The following is a 21366-nucleotide window of genomic DNA, read 5'->3' as shown; positions in this document are numbered from 1 at the left end:
TCTTGTTGCATGTGTTCCATTTTAGTCGCCGCCTAAGCCAGATGTGTGGGTGTTTTGTTTTTCGTATTATTGTTCGATTCCCTCTCACAAAGTTATTTCCTGCAGTTCCTGAATATGCAGATGTGAGGCAACGCATTTTCTCTTTGTCATAAGAATTGAACATGCACAAACCACCAAAAGCAGTGAAGTTGTCACGTTGTGTAAATGGTAAATAAAAACAGAATACAATGATTTGCAAATCCTTTTCAACTTATATTCAATTGAATAGACTGCAAAGACAAGATATTTAAACGTTCGAACTGGAAAACGTTTTTTTTTTTTTTGCAAATATTTGCTCATTTGGAATTTTAATGCCTGCAACCTGTTTCAAAAAAGCTGGCACAAGTGGCAAAAAAGACTGAGAAAGTTGAGGAATGCTCATCAAACACTTATTTGGAACATCCCACAGGTGAACAGGCTAATTGGGAACAGGTGGGTGCCATGATTGGGTATAAAAGCCGCTTCCATGAAATGCTCAGTCGTTCACAAACCAGGACGGGGCGAGGGTCACCACTTTGTCAACAAATGCGTGAGCAAATTGTTTAACAACAACCTTTTTCAACCAGCCATTGCAAGGAATTTAGGGATTTCACCATCTATGCTCTGTAATATCATCAAAAGGTTCAGAGAATCTGGAGAAATCACTGCGAGTAAGCGATGATATTATGGACCTTCGATCCCTCAGGCGGTACTGCTTCAAAAAGCGACATCAGTGTGAAAAGGATATCACCACATGGGCTCAGGAACAGTTCAGAAAACCACTGTCAGTAACTACAGTTGGTCGCTACATCTGTAAGTGCAAGTTAAAACTCTACTATGCAAAGCCAAAGCCATTTATCAACAACACCCAGAAACGCCGCCGGCTTCGCTGGGCCCCGAGCTCATCTAAGATAGACTGATACAAAGTGGAAAAGTGTTCTGTGGTCTGACGAGTCCACATTTCAAACTGTTTTTGGAAACTAGAACAAAGGGAACAAGAACCATCCGGATTGTTCTAGGCGCAAAGTGTAAAAGCCAGCATGTGTGATGGTATGGGGGTGTATTATTGCCCAAGGCATGGGTAACTTACACATCTGTGAAGGCACCATTAATGCTGAAAGGTACATACAGGTTTTGGAGCGACATGTGTTGCCATCCAAGCAACGTTATCGTGGACGCCCCTGCTTATTTCTGCAAGACAAAGCCAAGCCAGGTGTTACAACAGCGTGGCTTCATAGTAAAAGAGTGCGGGTACTAGACTGGCCTGCCTGTAGTCCAGACATTGGAAATGTGTGGCGCATTATGAAGCCTAAAATATCAGAAGGGAGACTGTTGAACAACTTAAGCTGTACATCAAGCAAGAATGGGAAAGAGTTCCACTTCAAAAATGTGTCTCCTCAGTTCCCAAACCTTTACTGAGTGTTGTTAAAAGGAAAGGCCATGTAACACAGTGGTAAAAATGCCCGTGACAGCAATGTGTTGCTGCCGTTAAATTCTAAGTTAATGATTATTTGCCAAAAAAAAAAAAAAAGTTTCTCAGTGTGAACATGAAATATCTTGTCTTTGCAGTCTATTCAATTGAATATAAGTTGAAAAGGATTTGCAAATCATTGTATTCTCTTTTTATTTACCATTTACACAACGTGACAACTTCACTGCTTTTGGGGTGTGTACGCTCCCTCAAGGTGTGTGAAGGTCAGCAGCCTCGTGACAATTGTGGAGATGAAAGCGCGTGGTATCGCCGCACAAACATGTCTTTCCTCTGGTTGCCCTTGGACAATAAAAGAATAATGGTCGATTATTTTGAAGGGAAACCACTGTTGAATTGTACCGGGCGGCTTTTGGCACACTCGGCCGCTTCGTTGCACGACAGCTGTTGGGAATAATGGAACTGCAGGTGTGCACTTTATTCAGCGTGTCAGTCAGCTGTTGTGTAACTCTTTTCATAATTGACTCCAGGCCACGAGTAAACTTTCCCCCCTAAAGGGTCTCATGTGTAGACAGTTGACTATAACATAAAGTTGTGTCAAGTTGAAAGCGGGCCTAAGGGACAATCACATATTTTTCCCCTTCCAAGAGATACAACTGGCTGTCCATCACACAGAATCCACCTTGACAAATATGATATCACCGTGAGTGCACCACTTACCATTTTATTACATCTTCCCAAGGGGTAATACTGTCAAAATGTACTTTAGAGTAGTCCGTATATACAAACCCCGTTTCCATATGAGTTGGGAAATTGTGTTAGATGTAAATATAAACGGAATACAATGATTTGCAAATCCTTTTCAAGCCATATTCAGTTGAATGCACTACAAAGACAAGATATTTGATGTTCAAACTCATAAACTTTATTTTATTTTTTTGCAAATAATAATTAACTTAGAATTTCATGGCTGCAACACGTGCCAAAGTAGTTGGGAAAGGGCATGTTCACCACTGTGTTACATGGCCTTTCCTTTTAACAACACTCAGTAAACGTTTGGGAACTGAGGAGACACATTTTTGAAGCTTCTCAGGTGGAATTCTTTCCCATTCTTGCTTGATGTACAGCTTAAGTTGTTCAACAGTCCGGGGGTCTCCGTTGTGCTATTTTAGGCTTCATAATGCGCCACACATTTTCAATGGGAGACAGGTCTGGACTACAGGCAGGCCAGTCTAGTACCCGCACTCTTTTACTATGAAGCCACGTTGATGTAACACGTGGCTTGGCATTGTCTTGCTGAAATAAGCAGGGGCGTCCATGGTAACGTTGCTTGGATGGCAACATATGTTGCTCCAAAACCTGTATGTACCTTTCAGCATTAATGGAACCTTCACAGATGTGTAAGTTACCCATGTCTTGGGCACTAATACACCCCCATACCATCACAGATGCTGGCTTTTCCACTTTGCGCCTAGAACAATCCGGATGGTTCTTTTCCTCTTTGGTCCGGAGGACACGACGTCCACAGTTTCTAAAAACAATTTGAAATGTGGACTCGTCAGACCACACAACACATTTCCACTTTGTATCAGTCCATCTTAGATGAGCTCAGGCCCAGCGAAGCTGACGGCGTTTCTGGGTGTTGTTGATAAACGGTTTTCGCCTTGCATAGGAGAGTTTTAACTTGCACTTACAGATGTAGCGACCAACTGTAGTTACTGACAGTGGGTTTCTGAAGTGTTCCTGAGCCCATGTGGTGATATCCTTTACACACTGATGTCGCTTGTTGATGCAGTACAGCCTGAGGGATCGAAGGTCACGGGCTTAGCTGCTTACGTGCAGTGATTTCTCCAGATTCTCTGAACATTTTGATGATATTACGGAGCGTAGATGGTGAAATACCTAAATTCCTTGCAATAGCTGGTTGAGAAATGTTTTTCTTAGACTGTTCAACAATTTGCTCACGCATTTGTTGACAAAGTGGTGACCCTCGCCCCATCCTTGTTTGTGAATGACTGAGCATTTCATGGAATCTACTTTTACACCCAATCATGGCACCCACCTGTTCCCAATTTGCCTGTTCACCTGTGGGATGTTCCAAATAAGTGTTTGATGAGCATTCCTCAACTTTATAAGTATTTATTGCCACCTTTCCCAACTTCTTTGTCACGCGTTGCTGGCATCAAATTCTAAAGTTAATGATTATTTGCACAAAAAAAATGTTTAGCAGTTTGAACATCAAATATGTTGTCTTTGTAGCATATTCAACTGAATATGGGTTGAAAATGATTTGCAAATCATTGTATTCCGTTTATATTTACATCTAACACAATTTCCCAACTCATATGGAAACGGGGTTTGTATATATATATATATATATATATATATATATAAATGGGTTATACTTGTATAGCGCTTTTCTACCTTCAAGGTACTCAAAGCGCTTTGAAAGTATTTCCACATTCACCCATTCACACACACATTCACACACTGATGGTGGGAGCTGCCATGCAAGGCGCTAACCAGCAGCCATCAGGAGCAAGGGTGAAGTGTCTTGCCCAAGGACACAACAGACATGACTAGGATGGTAGAAGGTGGGAATTGAACCCCAGTAACCAGCAACCCTCCGATTGCTGGCACGGCCACTCTACCAACTTTGCCACGCCGCCCCATATATATATATATATATATATATATATATATATATATATATATATATATATATATATATATATATATATATATATATATATATATATATATATATATATATATATATATATATATATATATGTATATGTATATGTATATATGTATATATATATGTATATGTATATATATGTATATATATATATATATATATATGTATATGTATATATATATATATATATGTATATGTATATATATATATATATATATATATATATATATATATGTATGTATATATATATGTATATATATATGTATATATATATATATATATATATATATATGTATAAGAAAAATAAAATATATATGTATGTATGTATGTATCTATCTATGCGGCCCCCTGGTCAAAACGTTTGGGGACTCTTGGGCTAAATAAACTCCAAGTGGTATTGGACAATATAGGAGCCCAAACCAATGTAATTAGTATCATGACCCCTGATTGGCTCAGCCTCAGTCGGCATTACTATATTGGATTCAAAAAGTGACTAAAGTGTGTACTTTCATGTTTAAAGGACTCTCATAATGTTGAACATGTATTTAAAAGGCAGGAAACATGTTTCTAATCTCTAGCTATTAAAATATTTGATTTACGGTTAATAATTCCTACTTTCCGGAAATTCATTTATTGCGGTCATTAACAGCAATACACCAGATTGATGTCCAGGCTTCAGCGGTGAAGCAGGTTAGAATTTTACAGCACGTCATGAAACTCACCTACACCATCTTTGTGTTCCGCAGGACATTTGGCAGAAGATCACTTGCCTAAAATGTGGCCCTCTGAGAATCCCCTCATTCTTCACCATGGCGACGCTCTTAATCTCACATGCAGGTAAGAGAAGAACACTGACATTCACAATGAGGATGGCGGTTATGTTAAGTTGCATTATGAAAAGTTGCCCTTTTTTGTAGTTTTACATGTGAATAATATAAATAGTCTATTATACAGCCTTATTCACATGTGATTAATATAAATACAGTCTATTATACAGCATTATTCACATGTGAATAATATAAATACAGTCTATTATACAGCATTATTCACATGTGAATAATATAAATACAGTCTAATATACAGCATTATTCACATGTGAATAATATAAATACAGTCTGTTATACAGCATTATTCACATGTGAGTAATATAAATACAGTCTGTTATACAGCATTAATCACATGTGATCAATATAAATACAGTCTGTTATACAGCATTCACATGTGAGTAATATAAATACAGTCTATTATACAGCATTATTCACATGTGAATAACATAAATACAGTCTGTTATACAGCATTATTCACATGTGATTAATATAAATACAGTCTGTTATACAGCATTATTCACATGTGAATAATATAAATATAGTCTATTACACAGCATTATTCACATGTAAATAATATAAATACATACAGCATTATTCACATGTGAATTATATAAATACAGTCTAATATACAGCATTATTCACGTGTGAATAATATAAATGCAGTCTATTATACAGCATTATTCACATGTGATTAATATAAATACAGTCTGTTATCCAACATTATTCACATGTGAATAATATAAATACAGTTTATTATACAGCATTATTCACATGTGAATAATATAAATACATACAGCATTATTCACATGTGAATAATATAAATAGTCTATTATACAGCATTATTCACATGTGAATAATATAAATACATACAGCATTATTCACATGTGAATAACATAAATACAGTCTATTATACAGCATTATTCACATGTGATTAATATAAATACAGTCTGTTATACAGCATTAATCACATGTGATCAATATAAATACAGTCTGTTATACAGCATTCACATGTGAGTAATATAAATACAGTCTATTATACAGCATTATTCGCATGTGAATAACATAAATACAGTCTATTATACAGCATTATTCACATGTGATTAATATAAATACAGTCTGTTATACAGCATTATTCACATGTGAATAATATAAATATAGTCTATTACACAGCATTATTCACATGTAAATAATATAAATACATACACCATTATTCACATGTGAATTATATAAATACAGTCTAATATACAGCATTATTCACGTGTGAATAATATAAATGCAGTCTATTATACAGCATTATTCACATGTGATTAATATAAATACAGTCTGTTATCCAACATTATTCACATGTGAATAATATAAATACAGTTTATTATACAGCATTATTCACATGTGAATAATATAAATACATACAGCATTATTCACATGTGAATAATATAAATACAGTCTATTATACAGCATTATTTACATGTGAATAATATAAATACATACAGCATTATTCACATGTGAATAACATAAATACAGTCTATTATACAGCATTATTCACGTGTGAATAATATAAATGCAGTCTATTATACAGCATTATTCACATGTGATTAATATAAATACAGTCTGTTATCCAACATTATTCACATGTGAATAATATAAATACAGTTTATTATACAGCATTATTCACATGTGAATAATATAAATACATACAGCATTATTCACATGTGAATAATATAAATACAGTCTATTATACAGCATTATTTACATGTGAATAATATAAATACATACAGCATTATTCACATGTGAATAACATAAATACAGTCTATTATACAGCATTATTCACATGTGATTAATATAAATACAGTCTATTATACAGCATTATTCACATGTGAATAATATAAATACAGTCTAATATACAGCATTATTCACATGTGATTAATATAAATACAGTCTGTTATACAGCATTAATCACATGTGATCAATATAAATACAGTCTGTTATACAGCATTCACATGTGAGTAATATAAATACAGTCTATTATACAGCATTATTCACATGTGAATAACATAAATACAGTCTATTATACAGCATTATTCACATGTGATTAATATAAATACAGTCTGTTATACAGCATTATTCACATGTGAATAATATAAATATAGTCTATTGCACAGCATTATTCACATGTAAATAATATAAATACATACAGCATTATTCACATGTGAATTATATAAATACAGTCTAATATACAGCATTATTCACGTGTGAATAATATAAATGCAGTCTATTATACAGCATTATTCACATGTGATTAATATAAATACAGTCTGTTATCCAACATTATTCACATGTGAATAATATAAATACAGTTTATTATACAGCATTATTCACATGTGAATAATATAAATACATACAGCATTATTCACATGTGAATAATATAAATACCTACAGCATTATTCACATGTGAATAATATAAATACAGTCTATTACACATTTAAGTACAGTCAAAAAGGAACATATGCATTATACAGTCCGATTGTATACTGCAATATGATGGCAGTCACACATAAGAGATACGTGTAGACTGCAATATGACTCAAGTAAACAACACCAACATTTCATATGTTCCATTGAAAATATAGAACATTACACACGGCGCTCAAAAATCCGTCAAAATGTTTTAGTAGGACTTTGGTAAGCTATGAAGCCACACCGCTTGATTGATTGTACTGTGCTTCAACATAGGAGTATTATTATGGTGTGTGTATAAGGTAAGACATATTATCTGCTGTTTTGTTTCGCAATATTATGCAAAAGCAACTTTTCTCACCTTCTGGTACCTGCTGAGCTGTATTTTGGATCTGCATAAGTCCTGGAAAATTGTGCGCGTCCGCCTTTGTAGTTTGTGATTACACCGTAGTCGATAAGCTTCTTTTTCTCTATCTTCTTGTTATGGGACATTCATCCTCCGCTGTTGCCATTTCTAATATAAAGTAGTGTAAAGTTCTTACTTATATCTGTCAGTAAACTCGCCATGAAAGCACTAAAACATACCGGTGTAGTGAGTTTACATTATTCACCCAAGGAACTTTAGTTATTAGAGAGTTTCGGTCGGACGGTTTTCACGGGACACATTTCCGGCCTTGTTGTTGTTGCACTAGTGAGCCACGGATGAGGAGATGCTGCTCCGTTATTGATTGAAGTGTCATTAAAACAGTTAGCGCCATCTTTTGACACTTCTTCCACTCCCGTCCTTGCACGCTACACCGCTACAACAAAGATGACGGGGAGAAGACGCTGTCGAAGGTGAGCCACGTAAATAAGACCGCCCACAAAACGGCGCATCCTGAAGAGACTGTCAGAAAGTGACTTGAAGATGATGTGTAAAACATCATCTATGCAACATTTTGACCAAAGAACCACCATCACATGTTATGTAGGACAGTGTTTTTCAACCTTTTCTGAGCCAAGGCACATTTTTTTCATTGAGAAAACCCCGAGTCACATCACCGGCAGAGAACATTAAAAAATGAAACTCCGCAGCCGATATTGACAGTAAAAAGTCGTTCTCGCAATTGTTGGATATTCATTTAAACCATAACCAAGCATGCATCACTATAGCTCTTGTCTCAAAGTGTGTGTACTGTCACCACCTGTCACATCACACCCTGACTTATTTTGAGGGTTTTTTTGTGTTTTCCTGTGTGTAGTGTTTTAGTTCTTGTCTTGCGCTCCTATTTTGTTGTTGATTGTCATGTCATGTACGGATGTACTTTGTGGACGCCGTCTGCTCCACCCGCTGTAAGTCTTTGCTGTCGTCCAGCATTCTGTTTTTCTTTACTTTGCAGCCAGTTCAGTTTTAGCTTCGTTCTGCATCGCCTTCCCTAAGCTTCAATGCCTTTTCTTAGCGGCACTTGCCTTTTGTTTATTTTTGGTTTAAGCGTTCGATACCTTTTTACCCTGCAAACCATCGTCATCCTTCCCGACATCCACAAAGCAATTAGCTACCTGCTGCCACCTACTGGTATGGAAGAGTATTACACGGTTACTCTGCCGCGCTCGAGACAGCGCCGACACTCAACGGCGGCACGTTTGTGGATTATAGTTACTGCTTTGCAAAAAATATTTTTAACCCTATTTGGGTGAAATTACATCATCTCCCACGGCACACCAGACAATATCTCACACTGATGTAGACCACAAGGAAGTCTTTTGCATTTATAAAAAAATATATGAATCCTTAGAGAATCCTGAGAATCAGCACCTCCGAGTCCATGGTTCTCGCCCGGAAAAGGGTGGAGTGCCATCTCCGGGTTGGGGAGGAGACTCTGCCCCAAGTGGAGGAGTTCAAGTACCTCGGAGTCTTGTTCACGAGTGAGGAAAGAGTGGATCGTGAGATCGACAGGCGGATCGGTGTGGCGTATTCAGTAATGCGGACGCTGTATCGATCCGTTGTGGTGAGGAAGGAGCTGAGCCGGAAGGCAAAGCTCTCAATTTACCGGTCGATCTACGTTCCCATCCTCACCTATGGTCATGAGCTTTGGGTTATGACTGAAAGGACAAGATCACGGGAAATGAGTTTCCTACGGTGGGTGGTGAGTCTCTCCCTTAGAGATAGGGTGAGAAGCTCTGGCATCCGGGAGGAGCTCAAAGTAAAGCTTCTGCTCCTCCACATGGAGAGGAGCCAGATGAGGTGGTTCGGGCATCTGGTCAGGACGCCACCCGAACGCCTCCCTAGGGAGGTTTTTCGGGTACGTCCGACTGGTAGGAGTCCAGGCGGAAGACGGTAGATGTAAGAACCACCACAACGGCTGCGATGGCGGAAGAAGGCACCCCCACATCCATTTGGGCCCAGTTATGGGGAAATAACAACCCAAGACCTCAACGGGTGGAACAGGCGGAGGATGATTGCTAACCCTATGGAACGTCACAACAGCTGGGATGGCGGATGAAGGCTGCAGCAGAAAAGGGTCCCCAGTCGTCTTGGACTCCATGCCACTGGACCCTGACCCGGATCTGTCAAGGATTGTGTGGTGACTGTCTGTGCACCAGTCTCCCCATGTTAAACAAAGTCACGCACAGGCTTCCTCCATAAAGGGATACCCCCCTACCAGGAGGACCGTCATACTCGCTTCGATGATGAGGAGGCCACGGGGAAGACCCAGGACACGTTGGGAAGACTGTCTCCCGGCTGGCCTGGGATTGCTCGGGATCCCCCGGGAAGAGCTGGACGAAGTGGCTGGGGGGGAGGGAAGTCTGGGTTTCCCTGCTTAGGCTGCTGCCCCCGCGACCCGACCTCGGATAAGCGGAAGAAGACGGATGGATGGATGGATGACTCCTTAAATGTGCCTTATAATCCGGTGCGACTTTCGTACGAAAAAAGACCTGAATAGACCCGCTCATCGGCAGTGCGCCTTATAATCCGATGCGCCCTATGGTCCGAAAAATACGGTATATTCATTTATTACTCACTGCTACAAGTGGCCCTCTGATGGCAGCCATGTGGCCCTCAGTGAAAAGGAGTTTGACAGCCCGGGTGTAATGCAAGGCTTCCCTATAAGGCCAAATATGCTTAGACAGCTGTCCTATATTTCCTTGTTTTCTGTCACCGGACTAGCCTCTGGAGGCCTGTTTGACCCAAAATTCTGCAGGCAAAAGCCGAGGTATGCGAGACATGTTTGATGTTCCTCTGGGATGCCTTTAATGAGCCTTTTTCAAGTGGACGCTGTGTGGAAGGAATGCACGTCGCTCGAGAGAAACATGTTCCCATGTGAAAGTTCAGATTATCAGATGACTCACGAATCAACTCAAAATAAACCAAAACGCAAACGTGGGGACCGAAACTCCCAAAAGGGGAGAAGCGGACGCTGCCATCCTGAACTAAGAGGCGTGAGAGTTCATTGCCAGCTGTGACGCTGTTGCTTAAAATAGACCCGGTCTGCAAAGCGTTTAGAGCCGGGGGGGGGTCCAAAGTGCAGCGAGGGTGCCGTAAAATTTTCTGTGTAAATGTAACAAGAAACACTTTGTCATCTGCAAGACAAAGCTGAAATGCAGGCATTGGTTTTTTTTTTAAAGCAAAATGTCTCCCGATTCCTTTTAGTTTAGCCTCATCATGAGTTTAAGAAGGAATGTTTTCAATCTGCCGATGTGTAAATCAGGTCAATGAACACAGCATTCACGTATATTGACCCAATTCAAACAACCTTCCCTAGTCATGGTGCAAAATAATACCCAATTCAACTCACATAAAAGTCGCACACATGGTCACACGTAACACAACCTGCTCACCGTTTGATCATTTTGTAGGCCCTGGGGAGGAATGTCCAAGAGCACATGTGTCTGTCTAATGCACAGGTGTCAAACTCAAGGCCCGGGGGCCAGATGTGGCCCGCGAAAATCGAGTACCGTATTTTCTGGACTATAAGGTGCACTTAAAATCCTTTTTTTACATCAAAACTCGACAGTGTGCCTTATAACCCGGTGCACCTAATGTACGTAATAATTTTGGTTTTGCTTACCGACCTCAAAGGTATTTTATTTGGTATATGGTGAAATGATAAGTGTGACCAGTAGATGGCAGTCTCCAGATTCCTTTTAGTTTAGCCTCACCATGAGTTTAAGACGGAATGTTTTCAATCTGCCGAATTGTAAATAAGGTCAATGACCATGAACGCAGCATTCACTTATATGACCAAATCCAAACAACCTTCCCTAGTCATGGTGCAAAAAAAACCAAAACAATTCAACTGACATAAAAGTCGACGCACGTAACACAACCTGCTCACTGTTTGATCATTTTGTAGGCCCTGGGAGGAATGTCCAAAAGCACATGTGTCTGTCTAATGCACAGGTGTCAAACTCAAGGCCCGGGGGCCAGATCTGGCCCGCTACATCATATGATGTGGCCCGCGAAAATTGAGTACCGTATTTTCTGTACTATAAGGTGCACTTAAAATCCTTTTTTCCCTCAAAACTCGACAGTGTGCCTTATAACCCGGTGCACCTAATGTACATAATAATTCTGGTTTTGCTTACCGACCTCAAAGATATTTTATTTGGTATATGGTGAAATGACAAGTGTGACCAGTAGATGGCAGTCTCCAGATTCCTTTTAGTCCAGCCTCACCATGAGTTTAAGACGGAATGTTTTCAATCTGCCGATGTGTAAATCAGGTCAATGACCATGAACGCAGCATTCACTTATATGACCCAATCCAAACAACCTTCCCTAGTCATGGTGCAAAAAACCCAAAACAATTCAACTGACATAAAAGTTTACACACGTAACACAACCTGCTCACCGTCTGATCATTTTGTAGGCCCTGGGAGGAATGTCCAAGAGCACATGTGTCTGTCTAATGCACAGGTGTCAAACTCAAGGCCCGGGGGCCAGATGTGGCCCGCTACATCATATGATGTGGCCCGCGAAAATTGAGTACCGTATTTTCTGTACTATAAGGTGCACTTAAAATCATTTTTTCCCTCAAAACCCGACAGTGTGCCTTATAACCCGGTGCACCTAATGTACGTAATAATTTTGGTTTTGCTTACCGACCTCAAAGATATTTTATTTGGTATATGGTGAAATGATAAGTGTGACCAGTAGATGGCAGTCTCCAGATTCCTTTTAGTTTAGCCTCACCATGAGTTTAAGACGGAATGTTTTCAATCTGCCGATGTGAAAATCAGGTCAATGACCATGAACGCAGCATTCACTTATATGACCCAATCCAAACAACCTTCCCTAGTCATGGTGCAAAAAATAAAAATAAAAAATTCAACTGACATAAAAGTCGACACACATGGTCACACGTAACACAACCTGCTCACTGAACTTTGTCGATGTTATACCAAAAATGTCCAAACTTATTTAAAAAATTCAAAATTCCACCCATTCATCCATTACAGTGCATGATGGAAAAACTGCAGCACTCTCCATGTTTGACACATTTTAGCTGCTTGATATTTCTGATGGATTACAATACTCTAAGGACGTCGTCACGAAAGTAAACAAGGTAGAAGTCAAACTTTCACATGCTCTTAATATCCAATTATATTAATGTAATATGCAAATACGTACGGTACAGGCCAAAAGTTTGGACACACCTTCTCATTCCCAACACAACTGATGGTCCCAACCCCATTGATAAAGTGAGAAATTCCTCTCATCAACCCTGATAAGGCACACCTGTGGAGTGAAAACCATTTCAGGTGACCACCTCTTGAAGCTCATGCAGAGAATGCCAAGAGTTCGCAAAGCAGTAATCAGAGTAAAGGGCTGCTATTGTGAAGAAACTAGAATATAAAACATGTTTCACTATGTGGTGAACATCGTTTTGTCCTACTCATTTCGGCGGTTCTTGAACTCACCATAGTGCGGACTGTGACGCTACAGTTTGTTTACATGTAACATCTTCCACTCCTTCTTTGTCTCATTTTGTCCACCAAATGTTTTATACTGTGCGTGAATGCACAAACGTGTGCTTTGTTGATGTTACTGACTTGTTGGAGTGCTAATCAGGCATATTTGGTCAGTGCATGACGGCAAGCTAATCAATGCTAACATGCTATTTAGGCTAGCTGTATGTACATATTGCATCATCATGCCTCATTTGTTGCTATATTTGAGCTCATTTAATATCCTTTACGTTTATCCTCTCTGTACATAATGTATATTTGCATGTCTCATGACACATTACCTGTATGTAATATTGGCTGCATTTCTGATAGTGGTTTGTGTGCCGTGTTGTTCCAGACCACAGCAAACATTACCCAACTTGCAAAGATTGTAATAAATCCAGAAGAAGAAGACAGTTTCCTTTAACTTGGACACACACATCTATACCTTTGGTCATTAAAAGCCAGTCATTTCCAGGAGTTCTCTCACCTTCTTAGTAGCCTGTGATTTACTAATGGTTTCTAATGTTGTAAAAATGTGTAGAATAAATATTACATTTCAACATTTCTGTCAACGAAGATTTGCTTCAGCCTGCGACACATAGTCATTTTGATAGTAGGCTATTATAGCTAATATAGACACTTATATCATGTGTTGTCTTCATAATGACACTTATATACGACTTTTAAAGTCATTTTGATAGTAGGCTAATATAGCTAATATAGACACTTACATCATGTGTTGCCTTCATTATATCACACATATATAAGACTTTTAAAGTCATTTTGATAGGAGGCTAATATAGCTAAAATAGACACTAACATCATGTATTGTCTTCATTATAACACTTATATAAGACTTTTAAAGTCATTTTGATAGTAGGCTAATATAGACACTAACATCATGTATTGTCTTCATTACAACACTTATATAAGACTTTTAAAGTCATTTTGATAGTAGGCTAATATAGACACTAACATCATGTGTTGCCTTCATTATAACACTTATATAAGACTTTTAAAGTCATTTTGATAGTAGACTAATATAGACACTTACGTCACGTGTTGCCTTCATTATAACACTTATATAAGACTTTTAAAGCCATTTTGATAGTAGGCTAATATAACTAATATAGACACTTACATCATGTGTTGACTTCATTATAACACTCATAAGACTTTTAAAGCCATTTTGATAGTAGTTAAAGTTAAGTTAAAGTTAAAGTACCAATGATTGTCACACACACACTAAGTGTGGTGAAATTTGTCCTCTGCATTTGACCCATCCCCTTGATCACCCCCTGGGAGGTGAGGGGAGCAGTGGGCAGCAGCGTAGCTGCGCCCGGGAATCATTTTTGGTGATTTAACCCCCTATTCCAACCCTTGATGCTGAGTGCCAAGCAGGGAGGTAATGGGTCCCATTTTTATAGTGCTATTATAGACACTTACATCATGTGTTGCCTTCATTATAACACTTACATACAACTTTTAAAGTAATTTTGATAGTAGGCCAATATAGCTAATATAGACACATCATGTGTTGTCTTCATTATAACACTTATATAAGACTTTTAAAGTCATTTTGATAGTAGGCTAATATAGGCACTAACATCATGTATTGTCTTCATTATAACACTTATATAAGACTTTTAAAGTAATTTTGATACTAAGCTATTATAGCTTATATAGACACTTACGTCATGTGTTGTCTTCATTATAACACTTATATAAGACTTTTAAAGTCATTTTTATAGTAGGCTAATAGAACTAATACAAACACATCATGTGTTGACTTCATTATAACACTTGTATAAGACTTTTAAAGTCATTTTGATAGTAGGCTAATATAGCTAATATAGACACTTACATAATGTGTTGTCTTCATTGTAACACTTACATAAGACTTTTAAAGTAATTTTGATAGTAGGCCAATATAGCTAATATAAACACATCATGTGTTGTCTTCATTATAACACTTATATAAGACTTTTAAAGTCATTTTGATAGTAGGCTAATATAGACACTAACATCATGTATTGTCTTCATTATAACACTTATATAAAACTTTTAAAGTAATTTTGATACTAAGCTATTATAGCTTATATAGACACTTACGTCATGTGTTGTCTTCATTATAACACTTATATAAGACTTTTAAAGTCATTTTTATAGCAGGCTAATAGAACTAATACAAACACATCATGTGTTGTCTTCATTATAACACTTGTATAAGACTTTTAAAGTCATTTTGATAGTAGGCTAATATAGCTAATATAGACACTTACATAATGTGTTGTCTTCATTGTAACACTTACATAAGACTTTTAAAGTCATTTTGATAGTAGGCTAATAGAACTAATATAAACACTTACATCATGTGTTGACTTCTTTATAACACTTGTATAAGACTTTTAAAGTCATTTTGATAGTAGGCTAATACAGCTCATATAAACACTTAGATCATGTGTTGTCTTCATTATTACACTTATATAAGACTTTTAAAGTCATTTTGATAGTAGGCTTATATAGCTAATATAGACACTTACGTCATGTGTTGTCTTCATTATAAAACTTATACAAGACTTTTAAAGTCATTTTGATAGCAGGCTTATATAGCTAATATAGACACTTACATCATGTGTTATATACGGCTCTTCATTTTTTGCGGCTCCAGACAGATTTATTTTTTTGTATGTTTGGTCCAATGTGGCTCTTTCAACGTTTTTGGTAACCTAACCCTGTTATAGGCTATATAGAGTATATATATATGTATGTATGTATGTATGTATTTGTACGTGAGCTGTCGGCCATCGGCCAATTTATTTTAGCCCAATGCAGTCCCCCAAGTCAAAAAGTTTGTACACCCCTGGTTGAGATCCTGTCCGTCCCCCACCAGGGGCCACGGACCGCTGCGCTGGACACTCCCGACCCCGGTGGACCCTCGCCGATCTCTTCCCAGGGAGGGCATGAAGGTGCAGCAGTGCGAGTCCAGACGTCACTCTCACTGCAGCAAACTGCTCATCACGCAGATGGCCGCCAATCACACGGGGGAATACCGCTGCAGCTACACCGCAGATGGCTCGGACTTCACCACATCCACCTACGTCTACGTCACAGGTGAGTTCTGCACTTACATAAACATCAAACACGTCTTTGTACGTGCGTTATTCCCCCAAGAGGTCCTTTTCCGCCATGAGAAAATAAAGCCCAAAGTACGGCGAGGATAAGAATCTTTTTTTTTTTTCTTTTCTTGAATTGTTTTCATTGTCCAGACATTTTGCCCGTCTGTTTTGGTCAAGGTCATATAAGAACGGCGATGACAGACGACTGTGAGGTTTTCGCAGGCTGATTGGGATCTGCTGACGCCGGCGCAGGACCGCTTCTTGACAGACAGTCTTAAATAGTCTGGAGGCACACGTACACTTCCCAGCTACTGAGGGGGGAAAAGAAAGAGAACTGTGATGTGCAACATAAAGTCAGGTTTTAGTCGCGAGCCAAAGGTACTCCGAGGGCCACTGTCTGGTTCAAAACATCGATGACATCTATTAAACAAGACAAGCAGCAAGGAAATAAACGGAGACAGAATTCAATTTTGTTCAATTTGAGGAGAAACGTGTCGACCTGTAACCTCTTACAGTGTCACCCACGCTCTGGCGAAAGATTGTACGCCACCTCTTTTTATTTGGACTTTCCTTGTTTACATAACAACAGCTGGAATGGGGGGTATGTAAACAGCCATTGTTTTCGGTCACATCAACACAAAAGAAAAAGATGCCTCGGGCTTGGACTGGTCCTGGATCGAGCTTGGGCAGGTCTTGGATGACAATAGATAAACCCTCCCGTCTCTTCCCACCGTACACAGCGGAATGTTCCAAGCCTTTGGCTTGGTGCAACAAAGACAGCTTTCGTCTGTTCACTGGGAACTCAGAGAACGGAAAGTTTTTTTGATAATTTACACACAATTTTTCTGACAGCCACATACTGAAGAATCAAAGGATACATGGGGCCATTTTTTAATCTTGTAAACAGGCTGAAACCACTACAACGTACTAAGAACTAGGGTTGTCTCAATACCAAAATTTTGGTACCAGTACTAAAATGCATTTCGATACTTTTTGATACTTTTCTAAATAAAGGGGACCACAAAAAAATTGCATTGTCTTTATATCAACAAAAAATCTTAGCGTACATGAAACATATGTTTATTATTGCAATGTAGTCCTTAAATAAAATAGTGAACTTACTAGACAACTTGTCTTTTAGTAGTAAGTAAACAAACAAAGGCTCTTAATTAGTCTGCTGACGTATGCAGTAACATATTGTGTCATTTATCTACCTATTATTTTGTGTACATTATAAAGGACAAGCTGTAAAAATTGATTATTAATCCACTTGTTCATTTACTGTTAATATCTGCTTATTTTCTGTTTCGACATGTTCTATCTACACTTCTGTTAAAATGTAATAATCACTTATTCTTCTCTTGTTTGATGAATAAGAAATGTGGGTATAGATCCAATACCAAGTCGTTCCAGGATCAGACATTGGTCATCGTCTAAGTTCTCATGTGTCCAGGGACGTATTTCCTGAGTTTATGAATATGAATAAAAAAATATATATATTTTGTGACGATAAAGATTTGATTAGTTTATGATGTCTCAGTTGTGATTCTGTTACGACCGAGTCGCATGGTGATGCGGGGTTTGTTCTCCCAGCGTGCAAGCGGACGACTCCGGACAGGACTTGCAGGTAGAAACATGATTTAATAGTAAAATGACACTCAAAGAGGTACAAAACAAAAACAAACCGACGGAACAAGGTGCCGATCGCACGGGAAGCCAAGGCTACTACTTAGCACAGACTAGGGATCACTAGCAGGGGCTAGGAGACAAGCAAAACTAACGGAACAGTAGCGTGACGCAAATAAAGAAACCAGGACGAGTGATCAACAAAGGCAGGCTTAAATAGTGTCTCTTGATCACAAACAGGTGTGTCCCGAACAACAGAGGCAGGTGAAAATCATAAGTAACCATGGTGACTAAACTCAGGAGGTGCACAAACAGGAACTAAAGGAGTCCAAAACAAACAGAATATACAAAACATGATCCGGACCATGGATCATGACAGACTCACTACAATAGGGCCCCACAGCACACTGGATTCCAGTTCATTTGAAATACCACAACACTGGTGTGGAGGTCTTGCTCCTCCGGGTTCGTTGGACCACCAATCATTGACATCTCGGGCTCTTCCAGGTTTGCAAAACAGTTTTATTTTTCAATAAACGTGCAAAGTCTCTTTCTCCAGTGAGCACACAAATGGTTTTCCTCCGGCGTCGTGTCTGGCTCCCCCCTTCTCCTTCCCGACTGCTCCCTTTAACAGGGCGACAGGTGATCAGACAAACACTCTCAGCTGTGCCATCTACGCACCTGTCGCTAATCTCGAAGCCGGTCCTGGCACATCCCGCCTTGCTGCAGATCCGCAGGCCACGCCCCTCACAACTGGATATTGTTCAGAAAAGTTACATTTAATTTAAGAACTTGCACACAAAGCAACATTGGAGGTGACTATGACGTGTGCATTTTCCGCACATGCGTATTAGGTCGCGTTGCGCCGGCGGACGGAGGGGTGAGGGGGTCTTAAACGGTGGCATTGTTGTGTGTGTGTGTGGACACGGATAAGGTTAGGTGGGATTTACCCTGGATGACCTTATCCGGCTTAGTGTAAACGGGGCCTAAGGAGACCGAGGTGTCCGATACCTGCTCATTCAGCCAAGACACTGTGAAGCTTGTCCGTCCCGCAGCCCTGTCTCTTCATCAGCATGTATAACGAGCAAAACGCCCTTCAATGGAAACAACTACAAGTCGCCAATGGATTTAGTCGACATTTTTGAAATATCGCTTATATTCTGCGGAAAAACTGCAATGGAAAGTCAGCCGGTGTGAAAGGAACTCTCGTAAAACCGATGGTTTCAAATCAGCTTCACCAGATTTTCCCCTGTGTACGTCCCACATGGTTTCATTTCATTAAATGTTCTAATGATCCAGGGCCTCCTAAAACGAAGATTTTTGATCCCTGGCCAAGTTTTTATTCCCCTCCAGTTTCCCCCAAAGGTCAACCTTCCAGTCACAAATGACTAAGGCTAAATGATCTCGGATAGAATGACAGTAGGAGGAAATCGTTCCTTTGATTGCCCGGTTTTTGTTGTGCTCAGGTGAGAGGGAGCATGTGATTCCACAGGAAGCTTCGGTGGCTGATTGTGGTTTCCTGTTCTAGCTACCGTTTCCTTGAGTCCCCGCCACACGGCACATGGAAGCAGTCACATTGTTGCAGAGGAGATTGAGCGAGGCAGCGTTCAGGGTACAATTTTAGCTGCAGTCCAGATATTTTCCTTGGACGTGCATGAAAAGACTGATGAACAAACAAGCAAGGGCCAGAAACCTTTGTGATATGGGACTATGCAGACTAAACACGGTGCAGAATGAATCCCCTTGAATGTGCTTCCCATTTGGTCGGACAGTCATGCTTTTGTTTAGTCTAAGGCCCTAGTTTACAGTCCTGACATCATATTCCATGCTAACTTTTTTAAATAGCTGTTCCTTGATCACGCACATCACTGATTGATTGTTTTTCCCATTCAGTTCCTTCAGCGTCGTGTCTCCAGAGACGTTTGCATCTCGCCTGACTTGAAATCTTTTGGTGTTGTTTTGTAGATCCGGAGCAGCCTTTTGTGGAGCCCCATGATCAGACACCCTACGTCCTGGGCATCTACAGACATGAGACCAGTCTTGTGATACCGTGCCACACGTCCTCCCCCAGTTTTGTTGTAAAACTACACGCGGTAAGGTCTACCAAAAGAACATTGGCATACAAACACTAGAAGACACTTAGCACTGAGGCTGCGTTAATAACACCCGTGGTTTCGGTCTGGACCAACAATAACAAAGATAGTTCACACACAAGTTGGGTTTGGTTAAAATCAATCAATCAATCAATGTTTACTTATATAGCCCTAAATCAGGAGTGTCTCAAAGGGCTGCACAAGCCACAATGTTTTCCTCAGCTCAGATCCCACATCAGGGCAAGGAAAAACTCAACCCAATGGGATAACAATGAGAAACTTTGGAGGGGACCGCAGATGTGGGGACCCCCCTCCAGGGCGACCGGTGCAATGGACCTCGAGTGGATCTAGCATAATATTGTGAGTCCAGTCAATAGTGGATCTAGCATAATATTGTGAGTCCAGTCAATAGTGGATCTAGCATAATATTCTGAGAGTCTAGTCCATAGTGGATCTAACATAATATTATGAGAGTCCAGTCCATAGTGGATCTAGCATAATATTGTGAGAGTCTTGTCCATTGTGGATCTAGCATAATATTATGAGAGTCCAGTCAATAGTGGATCTAGCATAATAGTGTGAGAGTCCAGTCCATAGTGAAACTAACATAATAGTGTGAGAGTCCAGTCCATAGTGGATCTAGTTAATAGTGTGAGAGTCCAGTCCATAGTGGATCTAACATAATAGTGAGAGTCCAGTCCATAGTGGATCTAACATAATATTGTGAGAGTCCAGTCCATAGTGGATCTAACATAATATTGTGAGAGTCCAGTCCATAGTGGATCTAACATAATAGTGTGAGAGTCCAGTCCGTAGTGGATCTAACATAATAGTGTGAGAGTCCAGTCCGTAGTGGATCTAACATAATAGTGTGAGAATCCAGTCCATATTGGATCTAGCATACTATTGTGAGAGTCCAGTCCATAGTGGATCTAACATAATAGTGAGAGTCCAGTCCATATTGGATCTAGCATACTATTGTGAGAGTCCAGTCCATATTGGATCTAGCATACTATTGTGAGAGTCCAGTCCATAGTGGATCTAACATAATAGTGTGAGAGTCCAGTCCATAGTGGATCTAGCATAATATTGTAAGAGTCCAGTCCATAGTGGATCTAACATAATAGTGAGAGTCCAGTCCATAGTGCTTCTAACATAATAGTCTGAG

At 39.4% G+C, this 21366-nt stretch overlaps 1 protein-coding gene across 2 annotated transcripts in view; it reads left to right on the top strand.

Moving 5' to 3' along the window:
* kdrl (kinase insert domain receptor like) overlaps positions 1-21366 on the top strand; it is a 234004-nt gene that overhangs the window by 55498 nt on the left and 157140 nt on the right. For both annotated transcript variants that reach the window (XM_062044282.1, XM_062044281.1), the window contains 3 exons: positions 4895-4985; positions 16254-16474; positions 20071-20198. In XM_062044282.1, the coding sequence (XP_061900266.1) occupies positions 4895-4985; positions 16254-16474; positions 20071-20198 (440 nt within the window). The remainder of the gene's footprint in view (positions 1-4894; positions 4986-16253; positions 16475-20070; positions 20199-21366) is intronic.

The sequence above is a fragment of the Entelurus aequoreus genome, linkage group LG04 (assembly GCF_033978785.1).
Source record: "Entelurus aequoreus isolate RoL-2023_Sb linkage group LG04, RoL_Eaeq_v1.1, whole genome shotgun sequence".
Taxonomy (NCBI): Eukaryota; Metazoa; Chordata; class Actinopteri; order Syngnathiformes; family Syngnathidae; genus Entelurus; species Entelurus aequoreus.
Note: the sequence above shows the minus strand (reverse complement) of the source record. Positions and strands in the feature narration are given on the sequence as shown.